This window comes from Ambystoma mexicanum, chromosome 9 (assembly GCF_040938575.1).
Source record: "Ambystoma mexicanum isolate Mex_15411 chromosome 9, UKY_AmexF1_1, whole genome shotgun sequence".
Taxonomy (NCBI): domain Eukaryota; kingdom Metazoa; phylum Chordata; class Amphibia; order Caudata; family Ambystomatidae; genus Ambystoma; species Ambystoma mexicanum.
In genome coordinates, this window is record NC_090931.1 from 891,837,985 (window position 1) to 891,863,036 (window position 25,052).

Genomic DNA, 25,052 nt, shown 5'->3' on the forward strand with positions numbered 1-25,052 from the left:
GAAAGGTTGTTAGTCCTCGCCAGAAACTTTCCTCCAACTCTTTACATCAGTGCATTCCAGGAAAGGCATTTCTCCTCACTCCAGCTGGCAGCAGCTTCGGTTCAGGCCTTAAGAAATTATTCTCCAAATACTCAAGTGGATTTATCATCCATTTATCTATTCTGTGTATATGCTCCAAAAACTTTTCTCCAGGTTCCAGCAGTCTGCCTTTTCTTCGTTTTTATTTTCTTATTGTGGCTGAGAACTCCTCCTCCAAGTATTGGGATGCACTTTTCCTTCTTTCACTTCCCCTATGTTCTGCAGGAACTCCCCAATGTCATTACCAGTGCAGAAAGTCCCTGCGTTCCTTTGTCCCTGCCTCACTGTCTCTTCTCTTCCATACTGGCAGGTACCCGCAAAACGCTCTCCAGTTTAAGATGCATGGCACACTCATCCATCCAACCTCCGCTCCTTCCTTGTGTCTTACTCTCTTGGCCTGTAGTTCCACTAGTGGTTTCACTCTCGCTGCACATTCTGGAATCATTTTTCAGCTCTCCCTCTCCTGATGTGGTGTTGGCCTCTCCTACTGCCGTTAGGTGTGTCCCTCGCTACATCCTCATTATCTGGCATCATTCATTTCCCTACCTTTTGGTCAGCTCTCCTGGAAATTCAATAGTATCCCCTCTGCTTTTTGTGTTGTAACTCCTTCAAAACGATTACTTTCTTCAAAGATTGTGCCCACAGCCATGGAGAAAAGACTGCTTGATTCACAATTGGTCTGGGGGAGCACTTCAAAATAGATAAGAGGCTGCTTCATCCACTTGCAAAGATCGACATCAATTGCGTAATGAGAGCAAGGGCTTCCCAATTTAAAATCCCTAATTGGTACTGAAATATATCTATCAATATCATGTTTATTCAGAAAAATATGTTCCATAAAACATTGAGGGATGGATAGCAAAATACATATACTCATGTTGTATTAGTAAACATGAGTACATAAGGCAATACAATCCGGGAAAGTACAAGATATAATAATACTAATAAATAAATCTTACAAACCAGGTTTCAGCTAATCAAGGTTAAAAAAAGCAGTTACATACAATGCTAAAAATACAGGTGAAACATTGCCTAAAAAACAGATAATTAATTTTGACTCAACCATGGTTGCCTCAAATATATCAAAAGAGTCCAAACCACCTTCGGAGAATCTGCCCACAATAAGTAAAACAGAGCTAGGTGACATTGGACAAAACCAGCCTCTCTTAGAAATGGTTTCAAGGTACGTCTCCTAATGGATGTGTAAGCTGGACACAGCAACTAGGCATAGTTGGCAATGTTTGTCATCCCTGTTTCCTGACCATAGTGAAGTCTTCATTCTCAACATTCTATATTCAATAATAATAGAACATACATTCATCTTTAAAACCTCCTCCAAAGGCTGGAGGTTCATGGGAACGGAAAGTCACACAGTCAGTTGTGAGACAATACCAGTGATGCTATAACCACGTCAAAAGAATGTGTGTTAAAATGTATGAACGGTTTGACAGCAATCTACAGCAAGGCCATTCTTCTCAATGAAGACGTACAATGTCCCAGTAGTGAAATTGTCAGTAGCTCTGTCACATTGACTGCGATTGTCCCAATTTGTAACTACAGTTGGCATGTGAGGCAGCGGCTTCCAATACTCCATTACATATCGTTACTCTACAGACTCTTACCTATTCTCTACCTGCTTTACTCCAACAGACAAGGATGCCATTGCAGTCACAGTCTCTGCTTCTTCGCTTTCACATTTCTGAGCCTCAATCAAAGAGTACCCAACAGTGGAGGAGAAGCGCTGAAGAGAACACCAGTATTTACCTGTACAAAAAATAAAATAAAAGTAAGTCAGAACAACTGCTTGTAGTCCAATCTCAATAAGAGCAGTGAAAGGGCTTGTCAATTAAATAAAAGGTCCAGAGGCATTTTGAATTCTCAACGTTTTGTATTCTAGAGAGAGAGAGGGAGAGAGAGGGAGAGGGAGAGAGAGAACTTGTCCAGCTCATTCCCACTAACTCACCCTCCCTCTCGCTTTTTCAGAGCCGCCAGAGCACCAAGGGACCAATCCGGTGGTGATAGTGCGCGGTACAAATATACTTTAACATTAACATATAGAAACAAGGCAAAACAACTAGATTCTTGAAAGGCAAACCACTGTGACACTGAAGTGGGGAGAGTGAATAAAGTAAGCAGTAGGGATGAGGTCACAACGAAACAGTAGAGTATCACAGTGAGAATGGAATGAGGGAAGAAGTCAAGTTGGCCAGGTCCAGGAAGAGCTACAGTAAAGAGCACAACAGCTAGAGAAAGCATGCAGGTGGAAAACACAAGTCTCAGGGACCAAGGTAAATGCACTGGGATAGAGTCTGTGGGTGGAGAGCACCAGATGCAGGGCAAACACACCTGGCCCATATGGACTAGGGGAGCACACCATGCCCAAGAGGTATAGGATGGCAGAACAGACAGGGGGAGCATAACAAACCAAGAACAGATGGAGTGGGGCACAATGACCTCTGGGAAGCAGACCAGGTCCTGTTGAAAATACCTCATTGGGAACCGAACTAGAAAAGGCGAGCATGCCCAGCAGCATAGGAGCACACAAGACAAGGCAGCACCAGAAATGCAAACTGATGCACCTACTCAGGAAGGCTCTGCACCTGGGAGCAACTAAATCATCATGTTCTGACATTAAAGCTGATGCATACAAATATATTCAAGATGTTGGATAAAGAGCATAATACTGACGTCTATTCAAAGTGCAATGATTATCAACTGTTTTAGGTCCTACCACCAGAGCTTCTCTTGCCTGGGTGTCCTCAGCTAAGGGCAGAAGTAAACAAAGGAATCACCTGTTTGGACCAGGAAGGATCTTACCTTCTGCTCCATTGATCAGTGTCCCATGTCCCCCATCATGTGCCCCACTCCTGGTGCAGTTTCAACCTCCCCAGTGCTCACAAGCAGCCAGAGATAGCTCAGCAGTTGACAGGTGCAACAGGCTCACTGTACCTCAGACATATCCCACAACCTCCACCTTCTCACCACCCCAATCCCAATGACGCAACATGATTCTTGTGAAAACACATTCAATGGCTGTACATCCTGCTGACATTGCAGACCTCATTAAAATCTTTAATGCGATTTTCAAAATATTGCCCGAATGAAGCCCCACATCCGTCCACATATTAACATCGGTGTCCAGACAGGATACAGCCTCCAAAATGGACAGAGTAGGTTGATGGCCATGAGATCATCCACAGGACGACGTGCCGGTGCACTCTGGAGGACACTACCAGACCTCCACCAATAGAGTGCTTCAACTCCCATCTTCCTTTCACCCCTAGGCAAACCATAGCATTGCATCCCTTCTATCATTCGCCAGAAGTCGCCTCACATTCATGGACAACACTGCTGACACAATAATTGCATTGATCACCAACTTAAACAATATCTTCCCTGGTGACTTCAACCTTTCAGGCACAGCAACTACCAACGCTACTAAAGAGGCACTCGAGCCATCAATGACAAAGTGGACATCAAACAGCACATCAGAGACCCCACCCATTTCAAGGTCAACAGACTTTAATTCTCTTCGGCACACATGGGATGTTTCAAACCTATCAAGCTGGACTTGCAGGATGTCTCCATCTTCATTCATTAGTCAAAGCTCTAGCAACCAAGGACAACTGCCACCTATCTTGATAACGTCCCACAGAAGCTCTGAAGGCTCTTAAAGAGGCCACCTGAGCAACGTGCACATCAACTCACTCCGCTCAATCACTGTCGGACAGTACTTTCTAACCTACACACACTATTTAAGCAATGCAAGTTCAGGCCAAAATCACCAACCACTTGGTACTCAAACAGAAAGCGCACTATCCGTTTTTCACATAAAAAACATATTAATTGCCAATCTCACCAACCATGCTCTGACAACTGCACAACACATGCCAAACACTCTAAAAAGAATCTGCATACAAAAAAAGAAAAATCACACTACACAGCAATAATATCTGAAATTGTCACCAGACCATAAAACAGTGCTGTAACTCCCAGAACCCCCCAAATCCAAACAGTAGAAAAAAGTAATGCTATAAAAAGATCTTAAAATCTAAAACATTAGGACAAATATAGTAAAGAATGCCACAACAAACCCAGCACATCCTCATCCCCTCACTTCGATACAACCTAGGAAATTACATTTATAGGACAAATTTAGGTCCATCTCAGCCACTGAACTCGCCAGCACTCCCCCATTCCTTAAAGCCAACAGACACGAGGACGACGACTTCTCAGCCTCCAACAACAAAGTAATCTGGGGCTAAGTGCTCTTGCAGCTCCATCAAACTGGCAATGCATCCCTCAGAAGGAACAAGTTACTTACCTGTAACTGTTGTTCTCCAGCATGGGTCTGGCATGGATTCACATGCTCATGAATATTCCCCGTCGTCAGGCTGGGAATCCTCGGTAAAGAAAAAACCAGTATCAGTTTCGTTTCTGATCTGTCTTTCGTAGTAATAACCAATCACTGGTCTCTGCGTCATACTGACCACAGCCAATGACTGCCCTCTACCTAAGCACCGCCTCTGGCAGCCATCTTCAGATTTGGAAGCACGTGAAGTGGCAGTATGACCAAGTGAAGAGCCGCAGAGGGGTAGGCGGGAGGGTTCGCATGTGAATCCATGCCAGACCCATGCTGGAGAACAACAGTTACAGGTAAGTAACTTGTTCCTTCTCCAGCATGGGGTCTGGCATGGATTCACATGCTCATGAATAAAGAATACATAGCAGTACACACATGCACAACCACGGGAGGTGGCAAAGGCTCAACATTAAGCATCACATCAACTCAACATTAAGCATCTTACCTCCTCACCAGGCTCACCTCAGGCGAACAGGTTGCGCAGCACTGCTTGGCCGACCCTGGACTCATCCCTGGAATCCCGGTCGACGCAGTAGAATTTCGTGAAGGTGTGCGTCGACCTCCACGTAGCAGCCCTGCATATGTCCAGCAGGGGCACACCAGATAGGAACGCCGTGGTAGCTGCGATCGCTCTGGTGGAATGGGCTCTCGGACGGCCAGGCAGCGGTCGGTTTGCCAACCGGTGACAGTACATGATACAGCCGGAGAGCCATCTGGAGATGGAAGCCTTCGAGAGAGCCTTCCCCTGATTGACAGGTCCAAAGTTCACAAAGAGTTGTGACGTCTTCCGAAAACCTTTCGTGCGGTCCACGTAGAACTTCAGCGCTCTAGCTACATCCAGCGAGTGCAAAGTCCTCTCAGCCGGCGACGAAGGCGACGGGAAGAACACAGGTAACACCAAGGGTTCGTTGAGATGAAAGTCCGACGGTACCTTGGGCATGAAGGAGGGGTGCGTCCTGAGCACTACCCTCGTGTCGTGGAAAGTCAAGTACGGTGCCTTGCAGGAAAGGGCCTGGATCTCTCCCACTCGTCGTGCGGAGGTGATGGCCACGAGAAAAGCTGTTTTCCACGATAGAAACTTCAACGGGGCCGAGTGCAGAGGCTCGAACGGAGGTCCCATGAGTTTGGTCAGTACCACGTTGAGCTCCCACGCCGGGGCCGGAGCCTTCACCGGCGGGAACGATCTGAACAGTCCCTTCATGAACTCTTTCACCAGACGATGAGACCACAAGGACGTCCGGCCCGTGGTTCTGGTGTATCGGGAGATCGCAGCAAGATGAATCTTGATGGACGCGTGTGCCAGACCAGCTTTGGCCAGCGTCAGCAGGTACGGCAGCACTTGGGGAGCCGTAATCCGTAGAGGGTTAATCTTCTGTGCGTGGCACCAGACAGAGAACCTCTTCCATTTGTGTCCGTAGCATTTAAGAGTCGAGGACGCCCTGGCCTTTGCAAGAACCTCTCTGCAGTCGGCCGGTATGTCGTATCCTCCAAACTCTAGCGCTGCAGGAGCCAGGCCTGCAAGTTCAGCGACTTCGGGTCGTGGTGGAGGATGGCGCCTCCTTCCCTGGAGAGTAGATCCGCGTCCGCCGGCAGCTTGATTGGCGGGGACGCCGACAAGTCCAGAAGGTCCGGGAACCATATCTGCCTCGGCCACGCAGGTGCGACGAGGATCATCCTGCACCGTGACCTCTTGAGCTGGTTGACGAGCCGGATTAGCAGAGGCAAGGGAGGGAACGCGTAGAGGAACAGGCCCTCCCAGGGGAACGAGAAAGCATCGCCCATGCTCCTCGTCTGGGGAAACCTGCTGGCGAACCTCCGGCACTTGGTGTTCGTCGCCGTCGCGAACAGGTCGATCTGGGGTGTGCCCCACCGTCGGAAGAGGCGATCCACCAGATCCTGCCGTAGTTCCCACTCGTGGCACGAGCGCAGCTCCCTGCTGAGTGAGTCGGCGATGGTGTTTTTTATCCCTGCCAGATGAAACGGCACCAGAAGAATCCCTTGGGCGACGGCCCAATGCCACAGGTCCTGCGCCTCCTTGGACAGCGCTGGGGACCTGGTTCCGCCCTGTTTCCTGATGTAAAACATGGTGGTGGTGTTGTCGGTGAAGATCCTCACCACCTTGCCCTTGAGGGACGGAAGGAAGGACCTGAGGGCCCAAAACACTGCACGGAGCTCCAGGACGTTGATATGCAGGGACTTCTCCGTCGGGAGCCAGAGTCCCCTTGCGTGCAGATTTTCGGTGTGCGCTCCCCACCCTTCTAGGGAGGCATCCGTGGTCACAGTCACCTGGTGGGCTGGGGTCTGGAAGTCCATGCCCGCCGTCAGATGCGCGCGGGTGCCCCACCACCGTATCGCTCGTCGGAAACTCTCGTCGAGCTTGATCCTTTCCTCGAAGCTGCCCGTCGTCTGGATCCAGCGCGCATCCAGGAACTCTTGCAACGGGCGCATCCGGAGCCTGCACATGGGAATGAGGTAGATGCAGGAAGACATCATCCCGAGGAGGGACTTGATGGACCTCACCTTGGCCGCGTCGGCCACCAACATCCGTTGCACCTTGCCCAAGATGGTCCTGGTCCTCTCCTCCGACGGGGAGGCCAGAAGGGACACTGTGTCGAGCTTCGCTCCCAGAAACAGTGCGACTTGCGCGGGCACCAGGTGGGATTTGGCGTAGTTCACGGAGAATCCCAGGTCCGTGAGGAGTTGGACGGTCCTTGCCGTGTGGACCACGGCGAGCTCCCTCGTCTTGGCGCGGATGAGCCAGTCGTCCAGGTAGGGGTAGACGTGAATCCCCTCGCGGCGCAGCTGCGCCGCCACCGGTGCGAGGCACTTGGTGAAAACCCTGGGTGCCGACCGCAGTCCGAAGGGAAGGGCTTTGAACTGGTAATGACGCCCTTGGACCACGAATCTGAGGAATTTTCGGTGCCCCTTTAGGATGGGAATGTGGAAGTAGGCATCCTCCAAATCCAACGACGATAGGAAGTCTCCTTCCTCCAGCTGACCCAGGACGTGCTGGAGGGTGACCATCCGGAACTTCTGCGCCTTGATGAACTTGTTCAGGCGTCGCAGGTCCAGGATGGGGCGCCATCCTCCCGTCTTCTTCTTCACGAGAAGTTGAGGGACGTGAAGTTCTTTCCTGGCCACGGGGGGGACGCGCGGGCACCTTCTTTGAAACTCGAGCGCGTGGCCCCGGGCCAGGGCGTCCAGCACCCAACGGTCGGTGGAGATGGACTCCCACACGCTGACGAAGCCCGCCAGCCGGCCTCCCACCGGGGTGCTTCGGTGGGGGCCCGACCCCACGGCCGGTTCAATCCTGCTTGGACGCGGCCTTGCCGCCTTGGCCTCCTTGGCGACGACGGCGGGGGCCGCCAGACTTGCCTCGTCCTCTGTAGGCCTCTTGCGACGACGAGCGGGCCGCTTGACGGTAGGAAGCGAAACCGCCGCCGGAACCTTTGGAGGCGCCCTTGCCTCCGCCGCTCCGAAAGGGCGTCCGCCGTTGCTGCAGCACTCCAAGGGCCCGGGCCGTCTCAGTATCCGCCTTGATGGCCTGAAGGGAATCGTCCACTGTCTTCCCAAACAGGTTGTTCCCGTCGAAGGGCATGTCCAGGACCCTGTTCTGGACGTCCTGCCGAAAGTCCGTAGCCTTGAGCCATCCGCGACGTCGAAGGCAAACGCCGTTGCCCATCTGGCGGAACCCTGCAGGATCTCAAGGGCCTCCGCCCTCTTGTCGTCCGGCAGAAAATCCAGCAGGGGAGCTATCTTGTACCAGAGTTCCCTGTCGTAGCGGGCCACGATAGCCAAGGCGTTGGCCGCTTTAATCGTCGTCGCCGCCGACGAGATGACTCTGCGTCCCATGGCATCCAATTTCTTTCCCTCGCCGTCCGGCGGGGAAGTCGACGTGGAGGCCGCACCCCCCCCCGCTTTCTTCCTGGCTGCCGCGGAGACGACGGAGTCCGGGGTAGGCTGCGCCCGGAGGCATAGGGGGGCCGAGTCCGGGACCCGGTACTTTTTCTCGTACCGGTCTCTTTTCGCTGGCGTCGTGGAAGGGTTCTTGAGGAGGGAAAGGCCCTCATCCCAAATGTCGTCCAACAGAGGCACTGCGAGGACCGTCTTCCTCTTGGTCTCGCGCCGTTGGTAAAGGAAGCCTTCCTTTTTCTTCTCCTCAGGGCAGAGTTGGAAAAGCTCGGATGCCCTGGCGATCATTGAGTGGAACGATCCAATCTCGTCGGGCGGAGAAGCCCTGGGGGGAGGCAACGACGGAAAATCCTCGTCGTATGCCTCGTCGTCCGTACCCGTCGCTGCCGTGTCAGTCCCCGTATCATCCCCTCGGGTGGACGGGGAGGAGGGCTGGACGGGGCGCGATGGTTGAAAAGGAGGCGGTGGATGGATCCTTCTTTTCTTGGTAGGGGGAACACCAGAAGGTCCCGGTTCTGGATCCCCCGACGGGAGAGGTTCCTCCGTCGGTAACGGTAGTCTCGTCCTTATCTCGGAGCATAAGGACTGTATAGCCAACAAAATGGCCGCTGAGTTGTCTTGCGGCGCTGGCAGAGGGGAATCCGACGGGCGAGCAGGGGCCCCGTCGGTATCCTCGACGATGTCGTCGTCGTCACCTGCGTCGGGGCCCATTCCGACGGGCTGGTCTTGTTCCACGCCTAGGCCGTGGCTTAAGACCTCGATCAGTTCCTCTTCTGAGGTTGAGGCCGAATCTACGACGACGCCCTGCCCCCCCTTCTTCCCCACGGAGGGTTTCACGGGGGTCCTATCGATGGGCACGAAAGAAGACTCCCTCCGAGGAGGCAGGGAGATTCTGGGCCCCGAGGCCGCCACCACTGGTGCAGCCTCCACAGGCTGGGCCAGGGCCGCCGCGACCGTTTCGATAGAGGGCTTGGTCGAATGGATCAAGGCCTTCACCACCTTAGGTGCGCTCACCGCCTTATCCTTGAGGGAGGGGGCACTGCCACGCTCCTCCTCTGCCTTAGAGCTCGACCGGGGTCTCTCCAGGAGCTTCGCCGGGTGCTCGGCCTTCCTCTTACCCGACCCAGAGCGTTGGCTCGTGGTTGATGGTGCCGGGGAGGGTGCGCCCTGCCTGGCGCCCGTAGAGCCCGACCGTTCGGCGCTCCCGGTGCCAGCGGACTCGCGGTGCTTGGCCTTATGTTGGGCCCCCGTCGCCGGGGCGCCCTCAAAGGTCTTAGAAGACCGCTCAGATTTCTTCTTCTTCTCGCCAGACGGGCTCTTACCCTCCAGCCAGCTGGCGAGACGTTGATGGCGGTCCTTCATGGTCCGTTCCGACATGTTGCCGCAAAACGCACAGTCCTTCTCCACGTGCGTCTTGTCCCCATGAAGGCAGTAAAGGCAGAAAGAGTGTTCGTCCTCCTTGAAGACGTTCTGCAGCTGGCATCCAGGGCAGGCCCTGAACAGCTTTCCGGGCGTCGAGCTTCCCTTCTCCTGGGCCATCTCCGAGACCGGGCCTGAGAAGCTTCTGGAGTCCTCCGAAGTGTAGCTCGACGAAATCTTCACCCTTGAGGGGCACAGATGAATCCGACACGGGTCCCCGTTGATCGGATGTAGGATCGGTGGAGCTTGAGGCTCTTTTGACCGAAAGAATCGAAGTTTTTGTGAAAAAGCGCGAAAAAATAGCACTAACGCTCGAGAGCAATAGCACGAGGATCCCAACACATGAACGTGCGGTAAAAATCTGAAGATGGCTGCCAGAGGCGGTGCTTAGGTAGAGGGCAGTCATTGGCTGTGGTCAGTATGACGCAGAGACCAGTGATTGGTTATTACTACGAAAGACAGATCAGAAACGAAACTGATACTGGTTTTTTCTTTACCGAGGATTCCCAGCCTGACGACGGGGAATATTCATGAGCATGTGAATCCATGCCAGACCCCATGCTGGAGAAGGTATCTTTCCCACTTCTCTTAATGCTGAATACAAAAATAGGATGCTAAAAAAATAAAATGAATGTGGACTCAGACAAACCCACAAACTAATTCCTCATTTCCAGCCTTTTTCTTCCAGGGAAAATCATTGAAAAAAAATGGGATCCTAACATTACATGAACAAATAGACCAATACAAGTTATTGGACGACTACCAAGCTGTGTAAACCCACAAACAGCATCCATTCAGGTTTTAGATGAAGCGCTGCACAGCATGGACAAATGTCTCCTGGTCTTTTTTTCACCTATCCAAGATTTTAGAAACCATAAACCACACAATGCTACTCACACATATTGCTACATGAATGGGCTTTACAGACACTGCTAAAATGGTTTGCTTTCCTGCCTGTCAGACACCACAAAATTGGTCCAATGGGGAAACTCAGACCATTGGGCCATCCTGTTATTTCCATAGTCTCTCAAACATTCATTCCAATGGTGGTTGTCCTCTGCCTCTGCCTGGAGCCTCTAGGTGTCTCGGCAAGGACCCAGAAATAGCGATACAACAATACGATGATCACTGTTTTGAATCCTACTGATCCATCACTAAAGCCCTACCGAAAGTCTCCTCTCAGGTGGCCAGGGAAAGGCAGACACTTCCTGATCCTGAGCTTGGGGGTGGTGTACTGCGGGAGGATCACCTTGGAGGAGACGTGAAGAGGGTGGTGAAGAGATCCTGCGGGATGAGACACTGTATTTATCCTTAAAAGGGGAGAGACATGCAAATCTGGCAAAACAAGTAATGGCATACTGTCGCTATGATATACCTAAACCACTTATTAAATCTGTGAATGTGGGCAATGTCAATATAACACCTGTAAAAACCCCAATGAAAGAAAGATCATTTGAGACCTATAAGGATAACAATATCCCTTACTCCCAAACGTACAGTGAAAAGGAATCTATAAATGTTGTCTTAAATAAACTGCCGTCCTCTTTATCAGTGAATTCTGATGCTTTGTTCTAAAAATACTTTTAAGGGAAATGAATCTACCCTTAAAATTAAGAAACTTACAAGAAACCCCAATTTCGTTAGGGACAACAAGTCCCATAATCACAGAAGTACTGGGACGAGGAAGAGGACTGAAGAGTTATGCCGTCGCAGTAGTCAGGCAATTAATCCTAATAGCCCACACCTGAAGGAGGCTGGGAGGCTTAAAAGCCCCCCTCAGGGGCAGGCCATTGGAAGGAGCAGAAACTGTGGCTGGAGTGTTTTCGGAATTAGCACAAGTAGAAGGAAGAAAGCACTGTGTTGGCAATCCAGGCAGAAGTGGGAGGACTGAAAGAACGCTGGGACTCTGAACCAGCAGATTTCAACTGCTTATCCTGTGACGGTCCTGTTCCCCCAAACTGTGAAATGCAGAGGTTGCACAGCAGAAGGCATGAAGGAAAACAGTTTTTCCCCATGTGAACCTAATTGCAGAGATAGTGCAGCAGGTAGCGTGCTGGAGACCGTGCCCAGAAGTTGCTGTGAAGCCGTGGGTTTCATGAGTGAGAAGGGCTCCTTAATTACATGGCCAGACCACAGACACCCTCAACAAAGAAAGTTGTGGGTCCAAATAGAAGCCTGCAACACGCAAAGAAAAGGAATATAGAAGCCAGTGAGTCTTACCGAGCATTCCGATTCCTTGCTCGAACACCGTCAGCAACAATATCCTTAAACAATCACTTACGTGTAAGAAAAGCAACGTAAAGCTGACCGTAGCACTCGCGTATAAGTGAATAAGTGAATGTCATTTCGCGTAAGAAAGAAACGCAGTGAACCTTTATTATTGAACCCAAATTTTGTGCCGTATGTGCCTGATAAAGATTCTAAGAGGAAGGGTGGCCTCTGAATGTTTACTAAAGCAATTAAACAACTTTAACCGTAGAAGCTAAGCTCCTTTGTAGATTCCCCAAATTCCAATTCAAGGTCTTTCAACTTTGCCCCTCCGAGCCTTCTTGTTCAGGCGGTCCAGTTCATACATTTTCCACGAATAGAAGCTTTAAAGGAGTCCCAAACCACCAAGCTATCAGCCAACCTTTGTTCTTACTAAAATAGTTATGAAATTGTTGAATGCCTTTGCAGCTTTCTCCTTCTTCAATATAAATGGTTTAAGTCGCCACCTGAAAAAACTGTGCCTGCAAGGACCAGAACTTTATTTTATCCTTACCATTGAGTGATCTGAAAGATTACGCTCTCCCATGTTTGCCTTCACTACTTCTTCAATTAGTCTATCAGATAAAAAAAAATAATATATTCTAGTATAGGAGTCATGCCCTGGGGAGTAAAATGAAACGTCCCTCTCTCCTGGATGTAAGGTTCTCCAAATATCGATTACATCCATAAAACCCTGGAAGTCCTTACTCAATCTTTGACCTGTGAATCCACATGCTGAAGACTTATCTAACAGCCCAGTACACAATTGAAATCACCCCCTAGACCACACACGCACCTCCCATATCTCGTAAGAGCTTGGTTAAAGTCTTAAAGATTCCCCCTCAAGCACACAGCCCATACACAGAACCTAGTGTGATTACTCTGCCCTCATATCTCAAGTCAGCCAGTATAATTCGTCCCTCATCATCCATGGTCACCCTTTCTATACTCATGCCTAATCCTTTTTCGAAACATAATCCTTACCCCTCTTGATTTTGAAGAATGACAATTCAACAACATTTATGTGCATCTTGGATTATTAAGCAAGTTCCCTGAATGCTCTATCAGGTGTGTTTCCTGTAGAAACGCCACATCAACCTTTTCTCTCCCAAATTTAGACAGCACCTTCTTCCTTTTTTTGGGGCAGTTCAGTCCTTTTACATTCCAAGTACTTAATGTCAGCAAACCCATCTTACATTACTTTCCAAGTGTGTTTCAACTTCAACTTGCAAATACTCACCTATGTCAAGATCTACAATAGTAGTTGTGGTGTATAGTTGTACTGCGCAAGCAGACTTGTAAATTATATTAGTCAATACTGTCTAAATATGATTCCAATCTCATAGCAAGATCAAAAATTAAGCATGAAACTATCCAATATGTGATGGGTGATTTATTCCAAATATCACTATTTGAGGCATCAAGGGGAACCTCATGTATAGTTTCCGCTGCATTCGGATATGATTTAAGCAAGTTGAGCACACTACATACAGTTATTCCCTTGATCTAGTTACTTGTATATTAAGATCTATTTCTTTCTTAACAGCCTTTGTCAACGCATCCTTCACCACAGGGAGAGTCCCATCATGCCTCAAGGAAGCATGGGTCCGACCTCTCATAAAAAAAACCTATACTTGACCCTACCTCCCCCAACAACTACCGTCCCATCACCACAATCCCATTCCTGCTCAAGATTCTAGACAAAGCAGCCTACCTGCAAGTCCAGCACTTCCTTGAAGAGCACAACCTCCTAGGACTGCGACGATCCGGCTTTCGCCCTAGGCACGGGACAGAGACCGCCCTACTAGACTTCAAAAACTAAATGGATGACGCAAGGGATCAAGGCAAACCTGTCCTACTCCTTCTCCTCGATTTCTCTGCAGCTTTTGATCTTGTAGATCACGACATCCTCTGCCATCACCTCACCTCCACAGGCAACTTCTCCCAAGAAGCCACCGCATGGATCACCTCCTTCCTCCAAGGCAGGACCATGCAGGTCTTCTCTGACCTAGCCACTGCATCACCCACCATCATGCTATGTGGTGTGCCCCAAGGCTCTTGCCTCTCCCCCACCCATAACATCTTTACCCACCCCCTCTTCCTTATCCTTGACGCCATGGGCATCACTTACACCAACTACGCCGACACTCAGATCCTTCTCACATTAACAGGTGACTATGACACTGACTGCGCGACTCTCAACAACATATACAACACAATCCAAATGTGGATGGCTATCAACGGCCTTTGCCTTAACTCCGACAAAACTGAGCTCCTACTCGTAGGATCCCCTGACACCCTCAAGAAACTTGACGTCCAGTTTAGCCACTTTACCATTGACTCAATCAGAATCCCAGTACTGGACACAGTAAAAACGCTAGGCGTCTATCTAGACTCCAACTTATCTATGACCCGACAAGTAAACGCAATCACCTCCTCTGCTGCTTACCATGCAAAACTTCTCAACTCAGTCAGGCCTTTTCTGTCAAAAGACACATGCACCAACATAGCCAGAGCCATAACTGGTTCCCGGCTAGACTACTGTAATGTTCTCTTCCTAGGGACCTCCAACAAAAACCTTGAGAAGCTGTAAGTAATCCAGAATAGCGCCCTGCGTGCTGCACAAGGCATTGCCAAGAGAGAGCACATCACTGCTGCCAGAAAAGCTTCCCATTGGCTCCCCATAAAGGAAAGGATTATATTCAAAGTGCTAAGCATCACCCACAAATGCGTCCACCTCTCTGCCCCAGCGTACCTATCCCAGAGAATCCACCCGGTCTCCTCCACAAGACCCACCAGGACACCCTATGCCAATATGCTCTCTGTACCTAGAGTAAAAAGAGCCAGAGCAGGTGGCGCCAGCTTCCCTTACCTTGCTGCCTTACTTTGGAACACCCTTCCCAACTCTCTGCGAGCTGAACCTTCACTGACTGCTTTCCGCAAAGCCATGAAAACTACCTTGTTCACCTAACCAACCCCATCTGTTCAAGTTCCCATGACTACCATGTATGATGTATTATGTTGCATGATACTCCCTATCGCTTGACACAGGATCCTGTTTTACTGTAACCCAAGGCACAACCTGTACCCATTGTAACTAAGTCTTCTTACAAGTAACAGCGCCACAATGCCCCAGGGCTGCCTGCGTGCTATACAAATGTAAAAAAATAAATAAATCTATATACATTATAAAGTAGCTAGTTGTGTGCAAGCATCTGTGATATTTTGGCATTTTCAGGTCTGGTTTCAAACCCTCCATAGAATCTGCTATTTCCCTGGTTTTACAGCAGATTAGAGTGCAATTCATTCCATCAACCCCATCACAAACAAACACAATTACACAATTGGCCTTGTCAAAAACTAGGGAACATACAATTAAGGTTGATAAAGTAAAAGAGGCTTTGAAGAGTGAGATGGATGAGCAGGTTGAAAAGGGTATGTTCGTTATGAAACAAAGATACTTGGAGGAAGGAGATAGAGGAGGCCGGTTGCTAGCGAACAAATTAAAGGGCCTCTCACAAAGATCATATGTTCAAAAGATTGACAATGGCTTTGGCTGTATGGCGGTTAAGAGAAAGGAGATATGGGAGTGCTTTTGTTCATTCTACGCTTCTCTATATACTGAAGAGCAAGCCCCACATGCGCAAGAACTATCCAATTTCTTTGAGAAAATGGAAATCCCTTGTCTATCGGAAGAAATTAGGAACTCATTAGATGCCCCAATTGCCATATCTGAAATATTAGTGGCAATAAGCAAATTGAATACTGGAAAGTCGCCAGGAATGGACGGATTGCCAGTAGAATTTTATAGATCATTTGGCACGCAATTGGCACCAGAGCTCTGCGATTTGTAGGATCGTTTTCTAGTTGAAGGGACTCTACGTCCTTCGATGAAGGAGGCTATTATTACTAAAATCCCCAAGTTAGGGAGGGATGCTTCTAAATGTTGTAACTACTGCCCAATATTACTTCTTAATGTTGATGTGAAGATATTTACTAAGATTTTCACCAATCGATTGGATAAATACATGGGTGAATTAATTAATCAATCGCAGGTGGGGTTCATGAGGTTACGACATGGATATGACAACATTAGAACGCTGTTAGATATTATGTGCCTACCAGACTCAGAGGTTGGGGAAATCCTGCTAAATTGCTTAGATGCTGAAAAAGCTTTTGATCGTGTGAATTGGACGTTTTTAAACTATACGCTACTGGAAATGGGGTTAGGGCCGTTATTCATTAATGCTGTTGGTGCCCTACAATCTGAAATAACTGCTAGAATCTGGGTGAATGAAGAATTGTCGTTGCCTTTTCAACTATTCAGAGGTACGAGGTAAGGATGCCCGTTATCTCCTTTCCTTTTCAACCTAGCGTTAAAACCACTGTTAGCTTATATTAGGCAAAAGCAGAACCCTAGAGGTTTCAGTGTGAGAGATTGAGAAATCAAGATTCTTGCTTATGGAGATGATGTTATGATTATCTTGAGAAATCCGGGAGAAGGAGGTCCTATCTTGAAGAGTATGTTTGAAAAGGTGGGATTACTGTCAGGACTTAAAAATAATTGGGTGGAAAACGGGGGTATTTCCATTTAAAGAGACCCCGCCATGTAATCAATTAATGGATTGGGATTGTAAATGGGAAAATCTAAGTGTGAAATATATAGGGATCTATCTTATCCGCGATATGCGGAAAATTGTAGACTAAAAACTGAGAAAACTAATAGAAGTGCTTCAGAGGGACATTCAAAGATGGGGACGTATTGCATTAAGTGTTTGGGTAAAGGTGAATGCGATCAAAATTATGCTACTGCCAAAAGTATTATATATTATACAGTCGTTCCCTTTGCGGTTTTACAAAAATGCACTTAACGCATCGATAAAATATTTCAGGAATTCTTATGGCAGCGTCCAGGAAGGGGGATTTGGATATCCTATATTTGAGAACTATTACAGGGGTTTTTTGTAAAAGAAATCATTCAGTTACTTTGGAGAAGAAGGGAGTTCAGAGCCATTGTGGGCACAAATAGAAAGGGGTAAGTTGGAACCATATCAGATAGGGAATCTATACTCACTTGGGAAAATACCTAAACAGGCAGCAAACTTGCAGCCAATTGTAGCTACAAAGGATGCATTAACATCACTGATATTGGGATGAGGGCAAAGTTTGTTTATGTATAAAGATGCATTGATTTGGTATAATCCAGGGTTGCAGGTTGATAATGAAATGTTGAATTGGCGCAGTTGGGTTAATAAAGGTATTTTGGGGGATGGGGGAATGCTGCCCTTTGAAGGTCTGATAGAGAAGTATGGACTGAATAAGAAGAAGATTGGAAGATATAGGGTCTGGAAAAATTTGATATCTGAAAGACAGCAGATGTTGGATGGACCGATGTAGCAGAAGCCTGAGATCTGTAATCTGCAATGCCGCAAAAAGTATTAAGTTTTCTTTAATTTATGCCAATGGAAGGTCATTCATTGGATTCATGGGAGAAACTAAGGCAGACTTGGACTGAGGAGTAAGGTAGAAATATATCTGTGAAAGAGTGAGAGGGTCTTTGCAAAGTTCCAGTTAGGGCAAAGATGGATCTAAATTTGCGCTATATCCATCAAAGAATATTAGGCTGCCTCTACTGGACACCAGTGTGAATTAATATATTGGGATTGACTGATAGCGATCAATATTGGGGATGTCAGAGAAATTACTCACTGTAGTGACTAACGTACTCTTAGTCCTTAGTCCCCTTTCCTCCATACTGCATGGGCTTCCCTTCCAAGGGACAGGAGACGGAACCTTTCTCACCTGAAAAAACCTTCTTCCCCTTTAAATTTAGAGGCGCGCGCATTGCGGCCCAGGGAGCATGCGCTGCCCTGACTCCGCCCTCCGGCTCCATACCTCAGTCCCCATTGACGCGTCGACAATAGATTTAACATTGCCTAATGACACCAGTATTATTAGGGGGGAGGTTGGTGGGACGTATGGAGGAAAGGGGACCAAGGACCAAGAGTACGTTAGTCACTAGGGTGAGTAACTTATAATTACTCTTACATCCCGTCCCATTTCCTCCACACTGCACGGCGATTACAACTGAATGTAGCCCCAGGGTGGAGAGGAGACCCTCTTTAAGCAAATAGGTTCCTGAGAACCGCCTGTCGGATAGCCGCGTCAGATCTAGAGCCGGCATCCAAACAGTAATGCCTGCAGAAAGCAGAGGGAGGGGCCCAAGTGGCCGCCCTGCTTATGACTTGCCAAGGCACATGGCGCTGTAATGCGATTTCCGTTGCCTTGGCCCTGACAGCGTGGGCATGCATGTTGGCCCGGAAGTGGCTTGTGCTGGCCCTTGTATGCTTCTTTAATGGCAGAGACCATCCAGCGGCATATGGAGGCCTTGGAGGCCTAATAGCCTGGTCTTGAGCCTCCGAAGGTGATAAACGGAACATCAAATTTGTGGAAGCCTTTGGTCCTGTCCCAAGTAGAACTTCAGGGCACGCTTGACATCCAAGCAGTGCAGCACTCTCCGTGCTTCGTCCTTAGGATCGGCAAAAAACATAGGAAGGACAATTTCCTTGTTCAAGTGGAAAGCAGACGGCACCTTAGGCAGGAATGCTGGGTGTGTCTGCAGGACTACTTTGCCCTTGTGAAAGGTAGTATATGGTTCTGAGGCGACAAGCGCCGGGATCTCGTATACTCTACAGCCGAGGTGAGGCCGACCGGCAAGGCCGTCTTGATGGTGACCAGCATGATGCCCGCGAACGCCATTGGCTCAAACGGTTTGTGCGCCAGGGCGCCCAAGACTATGTTATGGTCCCACACGGGGTGCGGCCCCTTGATGGGTGGGTAAAGCCTTGCAAGCCCAGTCAAATGTTTCTTGACAAGAGGATCCACTCCTCTGAGTTCCTGTAAGCCTTGATGGCTGCGAGGTATGTACGACAGGTGTCTACCTGGACCCCCGAGTGGGCGAAGTGTGCCGAGAAGGAGAGCATGTCGTCCAAAGTACATGCCAGGGGGTCAATTTCCTTGGAGTCTGTCCAGTGGCAGGACCTAGTCCACTTACCTTTATAGTGGGCCCTGGTAGCCTTGCTCCTAGCGCCCTGTATGATCTCCAGATTAGCCTGGGAGAGGCTGAGGTGCTGCAGCATAACCTGCTCAGGCACCACGCAGTGAAGACTAGTTTCTGAGGCGCTGGGTGGATGAGCCTGCCCCCCTGCTGCGCCAGAAGATGTGCTGGGCCCGTCGGGAGGTGAATCTGAGGCATCTCCGAGAGGCTGAGCAGCTACGAAAAGTTATTAGAATAATGTTGAGTTGGCAAGACTCCTTGATCTTGCAAATCACTTTGTGAATCAGCGGAGTGGGGAGGAAGGCGTAAGCCGTCAAGCCGTTCCACTGAAGCCGAAATGAGTTGCCCAGGGATCGAGGACCCTATCCCTGCCAGGAGGCGAACTGAGGGCACTTCTTGTTGTGCCAGGTGGCAAAGAGATCCACCTGGGGATGACCCCACCTGTTGAAGATCTCCTGAATAATGAGGTTGTTTAGCTGCCCCTCGTAATTGTCCGCTCCCAACAGATGTCGCTTTCCAGGGCCCACTCCCGCATGCTTATTGCCAGTTTGCACAGAGGAGGGGACCTGGTGCCTCCTTGCTTGTTGACGTAGTACATGCTGGTCGAGTTGTCTGTCTGGATGAGGACAACCTTGCCCCTGAGAAGTGGTAGAAATGCTCTGAGCACTAGCCAGATGGCGTTCAGCTCTAACCAATTGATGTGGTATTCATGCTCCTGTCGCGTCCAGGTGCCAAGGACCGAAAGATCGTCCAGGATGGCTCCCCAGCCCTCGAGTGAGGAGTCTGTGGTGATGGTGGCCTGCGGTGTGGGCGGCCGAAAGGGCTTGACCGTCCGCAGGTTGCAGTCCCTGGACCACCATGCTAGGTCCGGGTGGAGAGACGGAGGAAGTTGATAATCTCAGATTGGGAGCCCCGCTCCTGGTTCCATGAGGCCGTGAAGTGCAGCTGAATCCTTCTCATCCTCAATCTCGTGTGTGGAAGGGCTAATAGGGCCGCTGCCAAGAGACCCGTGAGATGCTGGTACCACCATGCCAAAGTCTCCTCTCTGCTGAGGAAGTGGGTGGTGGCCTTCTTGATGGCCGAGATCTTGTCCTTCAACGGAAATACCTTCTTGGAGCACGTATCCCAGATGAGGCCCAAGAATGTCAGAGTCTGCGGGGTTGCAACTGTGACTTCTTGTGATTGAGTGAGAAGCCCAGATCGTACAGTGTGTTCATAAGGGCATGGGAAGAGTGGTGAACCGCTTCTGGAGATGTAGCCCTGATGAGCCAGTCATCGAGGTATAGGTAGATGTGAAGGCGCTGCACTCTGAGGAGGGCAGCAACCGTATTCATGAGCCTGGTAAAGACACTGGGAGCCGAATTGAGGCCAAAAGGAAGGACCTTGTATTGAAAATGGTAGCCCATGATCCTGAAACATAGGAAAGAACGATGGGCTGCCAAATCGGGACGTGTAGGTACGCGTCCTTCAGATCCAGGGAGCACATTCTGTTTCCCTTGCACAATGTCTCTGCTATAAAAGCTGACGTAACCATCTTGAATTTTTGAAGGGAAAAGGAGAGGTTGAGGGTGGAGAGGTCCAGCACAACTCTCAGGCCTGCCTGGTTCTTCTTCTGAATGGCGAAAATCCTGGAGTAAAAGCCCAAGCCTCGCTGGGAGGCTAGGACTTCCTCTACTGCCTGGCTCTCTACGAGCGACCGGATCTCCGCCAGAAGAGTTGCTGTCCCAACCTGAGGGAGTGGAGGGGAGGAGAGGCTGCGATAGGTAGGCAGTACCCCGTGGATACTACGGAGAGGATCCAGGGATCAGTGAAATCCTGGCGCCAGAAATGTGCATGAGAGCAAGCCTGCCCCCCACGGGAGACACGTGGACCCGAAGGGGCGTGTCATCCCTTCTTTCCCTCGGGGGCTGTCGCGGAGTAGGGGGACTGGAAAAAGCCCTTACCTCCCCCCTTTTTGTTGCTTGCACCGGTTTTGAGACTGTGAGCGGTTCGGCTGCCTGGATCTTCGTTCCTGGAAGCCGCGGAACCCTCCATATGTATGCCCCCTGTTGGAGTGTTGCTGTGACTGGGCGTACGACTTGGGAGTGGTCTTTGTCAAGAAGGATAAAGACTTGGCCATTTGTGAGCTGTTTTTCTTCTTGTCCAGCTCTTCGTCCGTGGTGGAGTGGAAGAGGCCCCCCCCCCCTCGAACAGTAATCTAATATGCATTCCTGGACGTCCGGGTTGAATTTCGTGGCCCGGAGCCAGGCTGTCTTTTTCATGTCCGTGGCGATACAGATTGCACGGCCAGAGGTGTCAATATGGCCCACAGTGGATTCCGTGAGGTCCTGCGCCACTAGCTTGGCCTCTGCCAGCCCCGCCTTAAAACGTGACTGGTTCTGCGTAGGGAGTTCCGGGAGGAAGTCTACAATTTCCCGCCATAACCTTTGGTTAGCGCCAGCCAGCATGGCATCGGCGTTGGCCTGACGAAGATGCCGGGACGCCTTGCAATAGAGTTTCTTTCCGTACGCCTCATAGATCCTCTCCTCCTTGCCTAGTAGAGCCGCAGAGGAGGGGGCTGAGGATGACTGAGACTTGGAGTAAAGTGATGCCGCAGAGATCCCCGAAGAGTGTGGTTGAGGATGGGCCGAGATCAAGAGTGTATCCCCCTCCATCTGACTGTACTTCGCGTCAAGGCGTCGATTGAGCTGCTGGGCTGAGTGGGGTTTAAGCCAACCCTTCTAGGCCAGGGAGACTACATCGGTCTGCAGAGGAATCCCTGTTTTGGCAGAGGGGTGTCGCATGAGGACTTCAGCCAGAACCCCATCTGCCGGCTGCTCGACCCCGGGCTGGGGTAGGCCCAGGTATTCCGCCAGGCCAGCAAGACGTTTGTGGAAGGCCCTGGCTGAGGATGGCGTGTCCGGATTCTCCTCGTCATCCATGTCCTGCGGATCAGGAGGATTCTGCGGAAGTGGAGTCGTCACTGGAGCCGGAGGCTGGGGCAAAGGGAACGGAGGCTGGGGCACAGGGACCGCAGCCGGAGGCTGAGGAGGTAGCAGAGGCTGGTACGTAACCGCCTGAGGAGTCGGCTGGGGAGCCGGGGGGCAGCGGCTGCACCGGGGCCAGGGGCGCCGGCGCTTGTGGTGCCACTAGCATAGCCGGGAGGACTTACCCGACGGCGTCCTTGAGGATAACCCCCTTCCGAGGTGACTTCATGAGCCCGAGGAACCTCTCGAAGAACCCCCCCTTCACTGGCCTGAGAGAGGTAGGGGGTACTGACTGGGTAGCCGGAGGCTGCTGGAGCCGCTGTATGGACGCATTGGGAAGCTGCCCTGCGCAAAAGAAGGCTAAACTGTCGGCCATGTACCTGGTTGAGGCCAGTCCCACTGTGATACTTGTTCTTCGCCGAACTCCTGGAATGGCGTTGGACGGGTGCCTCTGTCTGGTGCGGCGGCCATCTTGTCGAGCTGCCTGCCACGTGCCTGTGACGTGTAGCTCGGCTCGCTAGGCCCAGCCTCCTCCAGGACTTGTATCTGGATCACAAGGCCTACCCTGCTCCTCGGGCCTAGGCCCGGTAGATGCGACACCCTTGATCCTGGGGTCGGCAGAGCTGCGTTTAGGTGCCCCCTCGCACGTACTGCCGGTACTAGGGCATAGCCCTTCTGCCATATTGTCGGTACAAGGGTGGAGCCCCCTCGGATGAAAATCTGGTACAATAACCTTCCGGTCCCTCAACATTGCCACCAGTGGGATCCGAGGATCCCTCCGCACGAAGGCCGGTAGCTGCAGCAGCCTCAGTGCAGTGGCTGGTACAAGGACATGAACGGTCCCTCCCAGCGGGAGAGTCCTTGGAAAGGAGTCTCCTTTGCAGGGTGCAATGGAAAATATTGAGGTCCTCTGGCTCCCTCCACCTGGCTAGTCTGGTCTCCAGCGCTTTCGATGACAGCGAGACACACGCTTTACAAGCTTTCCAACCGTGGTCTGGGCCAAGGCAATGTAGGCAGAGGGCGTGGGCGTCTGAAGTTGGGAAGAGCCTGTTGCAGGATGGACACCTGCTGAACCCTGTGGAAGTCTATAGAACAGCAGAAACAGTTACCACTAGCTACCCACCTCTACCACACCATAGTTGTAGGGTAGGCTACTCTTCCTGATATAATTAATATCATCAAACTATATGTTCGACCAAGGGTATATAGTTGTAGGGTAAGCTACTCTTCCTGATAATAATTAATATCATCAAATTATATGTTCGACCAAGGGTATTGTATCAAAATAACATATTTTAATTTTATCTCTCAGGCAGTTACTATAAAAAGACATAAAAAAAACAATACATGCGCACATTGTTGACAAATTGGCATAGAGAAGTGACGCAAATTGGCACTTCTAGCTGTTTCTATCACAAATGCATGTTTAATTCATCTGCATTAAATGGTTACGTGGTGTTACTAACAAGTGAATAAGACCATATCAGAGTATCAAAAACATGGTATAACAGCGTCTACACTCTGGTGTGTTTCTGGGACAAAGGACAGCATTGCCGTAGTCTAAATTTCATTAGTGGTGTCCCAAGACCCGTCTTCAGGACGCAGATGGTTTAGAAAAAAGGGTCGATTACACGGTCTGCATGGCACCTATGCATCAGTGTTGAGACCGACAAACAAATAAAATAGGATAAACTGAGTGTGAGATATTCTTTTTAAAAAAACCTTGGTGATGTTAGCATGAACAATATAGATGGAAGAGTAGGGATCCTACTAACCTTATGGCAATTTCTTTGTAGGTGTAGAGGGAAAGATAATTACACTAATCAGTGTAACATGGCAATAGGTTCGGGCATCTGGATTAATCCATACTGTGAACAAATACATGTAGATACTTAATGATTCTATGTCAATAGGTACATGTTTGCTGTTTGTGCATGTATATAGACTGGTATATAAGTCTATAACTGTCTATGATTGTTGTAGGCAATATCAGGTCTTCCAGGGCCGCGTGTGGCAAATAAATGTGTTCCAGCATGGCGGGCTAGGGACTACATAACCCACAATGCACCATCAGATCTATAGGAGAGTCTATTGGTACTGAATTTTCGTAATGGCTGTGGCATTATGTGCCCCTGACTTCCTATGTAGACTGAAAATTAAGCACTTACTTCAATCCATGTGTATTAAGTATACACGTGGTGCAGCCACAAGGACTTCACACGCGCTGTGTGAGCGAAGATGCTGCAGTCAATATCTTCTGCCTATATTGTCAAGAAATGAAAGCGCCAATTAATGCATTGCGCTATTGTACTCTTGATGTATAATTTTCAAAGGTGCAAAGGCTAGAAGCGAGCTTACCTCCAGGGACCGTAATTCCGTCTTGTATTCCAAACAGGATGTTCGACATGGAAGACTAACTGTAACTGTCTTAAATATCCAGTAATGGCCGTCACGTCCTCTCTGCTTGTGAAATAGTGGACAGAGAGGACGGGACTGGTGCTCGATTGTAAAGCACTTTACTGCCTCAAAGCCAATCCGCCATCTTAGAACAGCAAATGTTGTAAAATATATATTGAAATAACAGCGGAGTTTGTCTATTTCACTGAAACCCATAGATGGAAGATCACTGCATGGTGTTATATAAATACACCCACCTCCTTCCTTAATATTTAATATTCACAACAGCCACGTTAGCTGGAGAGATGTAATCCTACAGACCTAAGGTGTCGTCATAAAATGTAAAAAAGGATGTAACTAGTATATCATGCACATATGAAACAGTCCAAAACGGGGCGTAAGGTTGTAGTTACACACTCCATTGATGTGAAGTACATGCCAGTCAAATAGGTGCTGTGTGGCTCCATTACATAGATGAATAAAGTGCTTACACAGTGTGTCTATACAGAGCAGCACAGTAGAAGCCGCCACTGCACCACGGCAGTGGGTGGGAAGCCTGCCTTCAGGGTGGGACAATTCAGGTTCATTAGAACAAAGGACCAGATGTTAATGG

General features: G+C 49.6%; 1 protein-coding gene across 6 annotated transcripts in view; it reads right to left on the reverse strand.

Moving 5' to 3' along the window:
- The window catches only part of HDAC4 (histone deacetylase 4), a 2,586,716-nt gene that overhangs the window by 63,003 nt on the left and 2,498,661 nt on the right, over positions 1-25,052 (reverse strand). For all 6 annotated transcript variants that reach the window (XM_069616020.1, XM_069616021.1, XM_069616018.1 and 3 more), the window contains one exon: positions 1,701-1,842. In XM_069616020.1, coding sequence (XP_069472121.1) covers positions 1,701-1,842 — 142 coding nt within the window. The remainder of the gene's footprint in view (positions 1-1,700; positions 1,843-25,052) is intronic.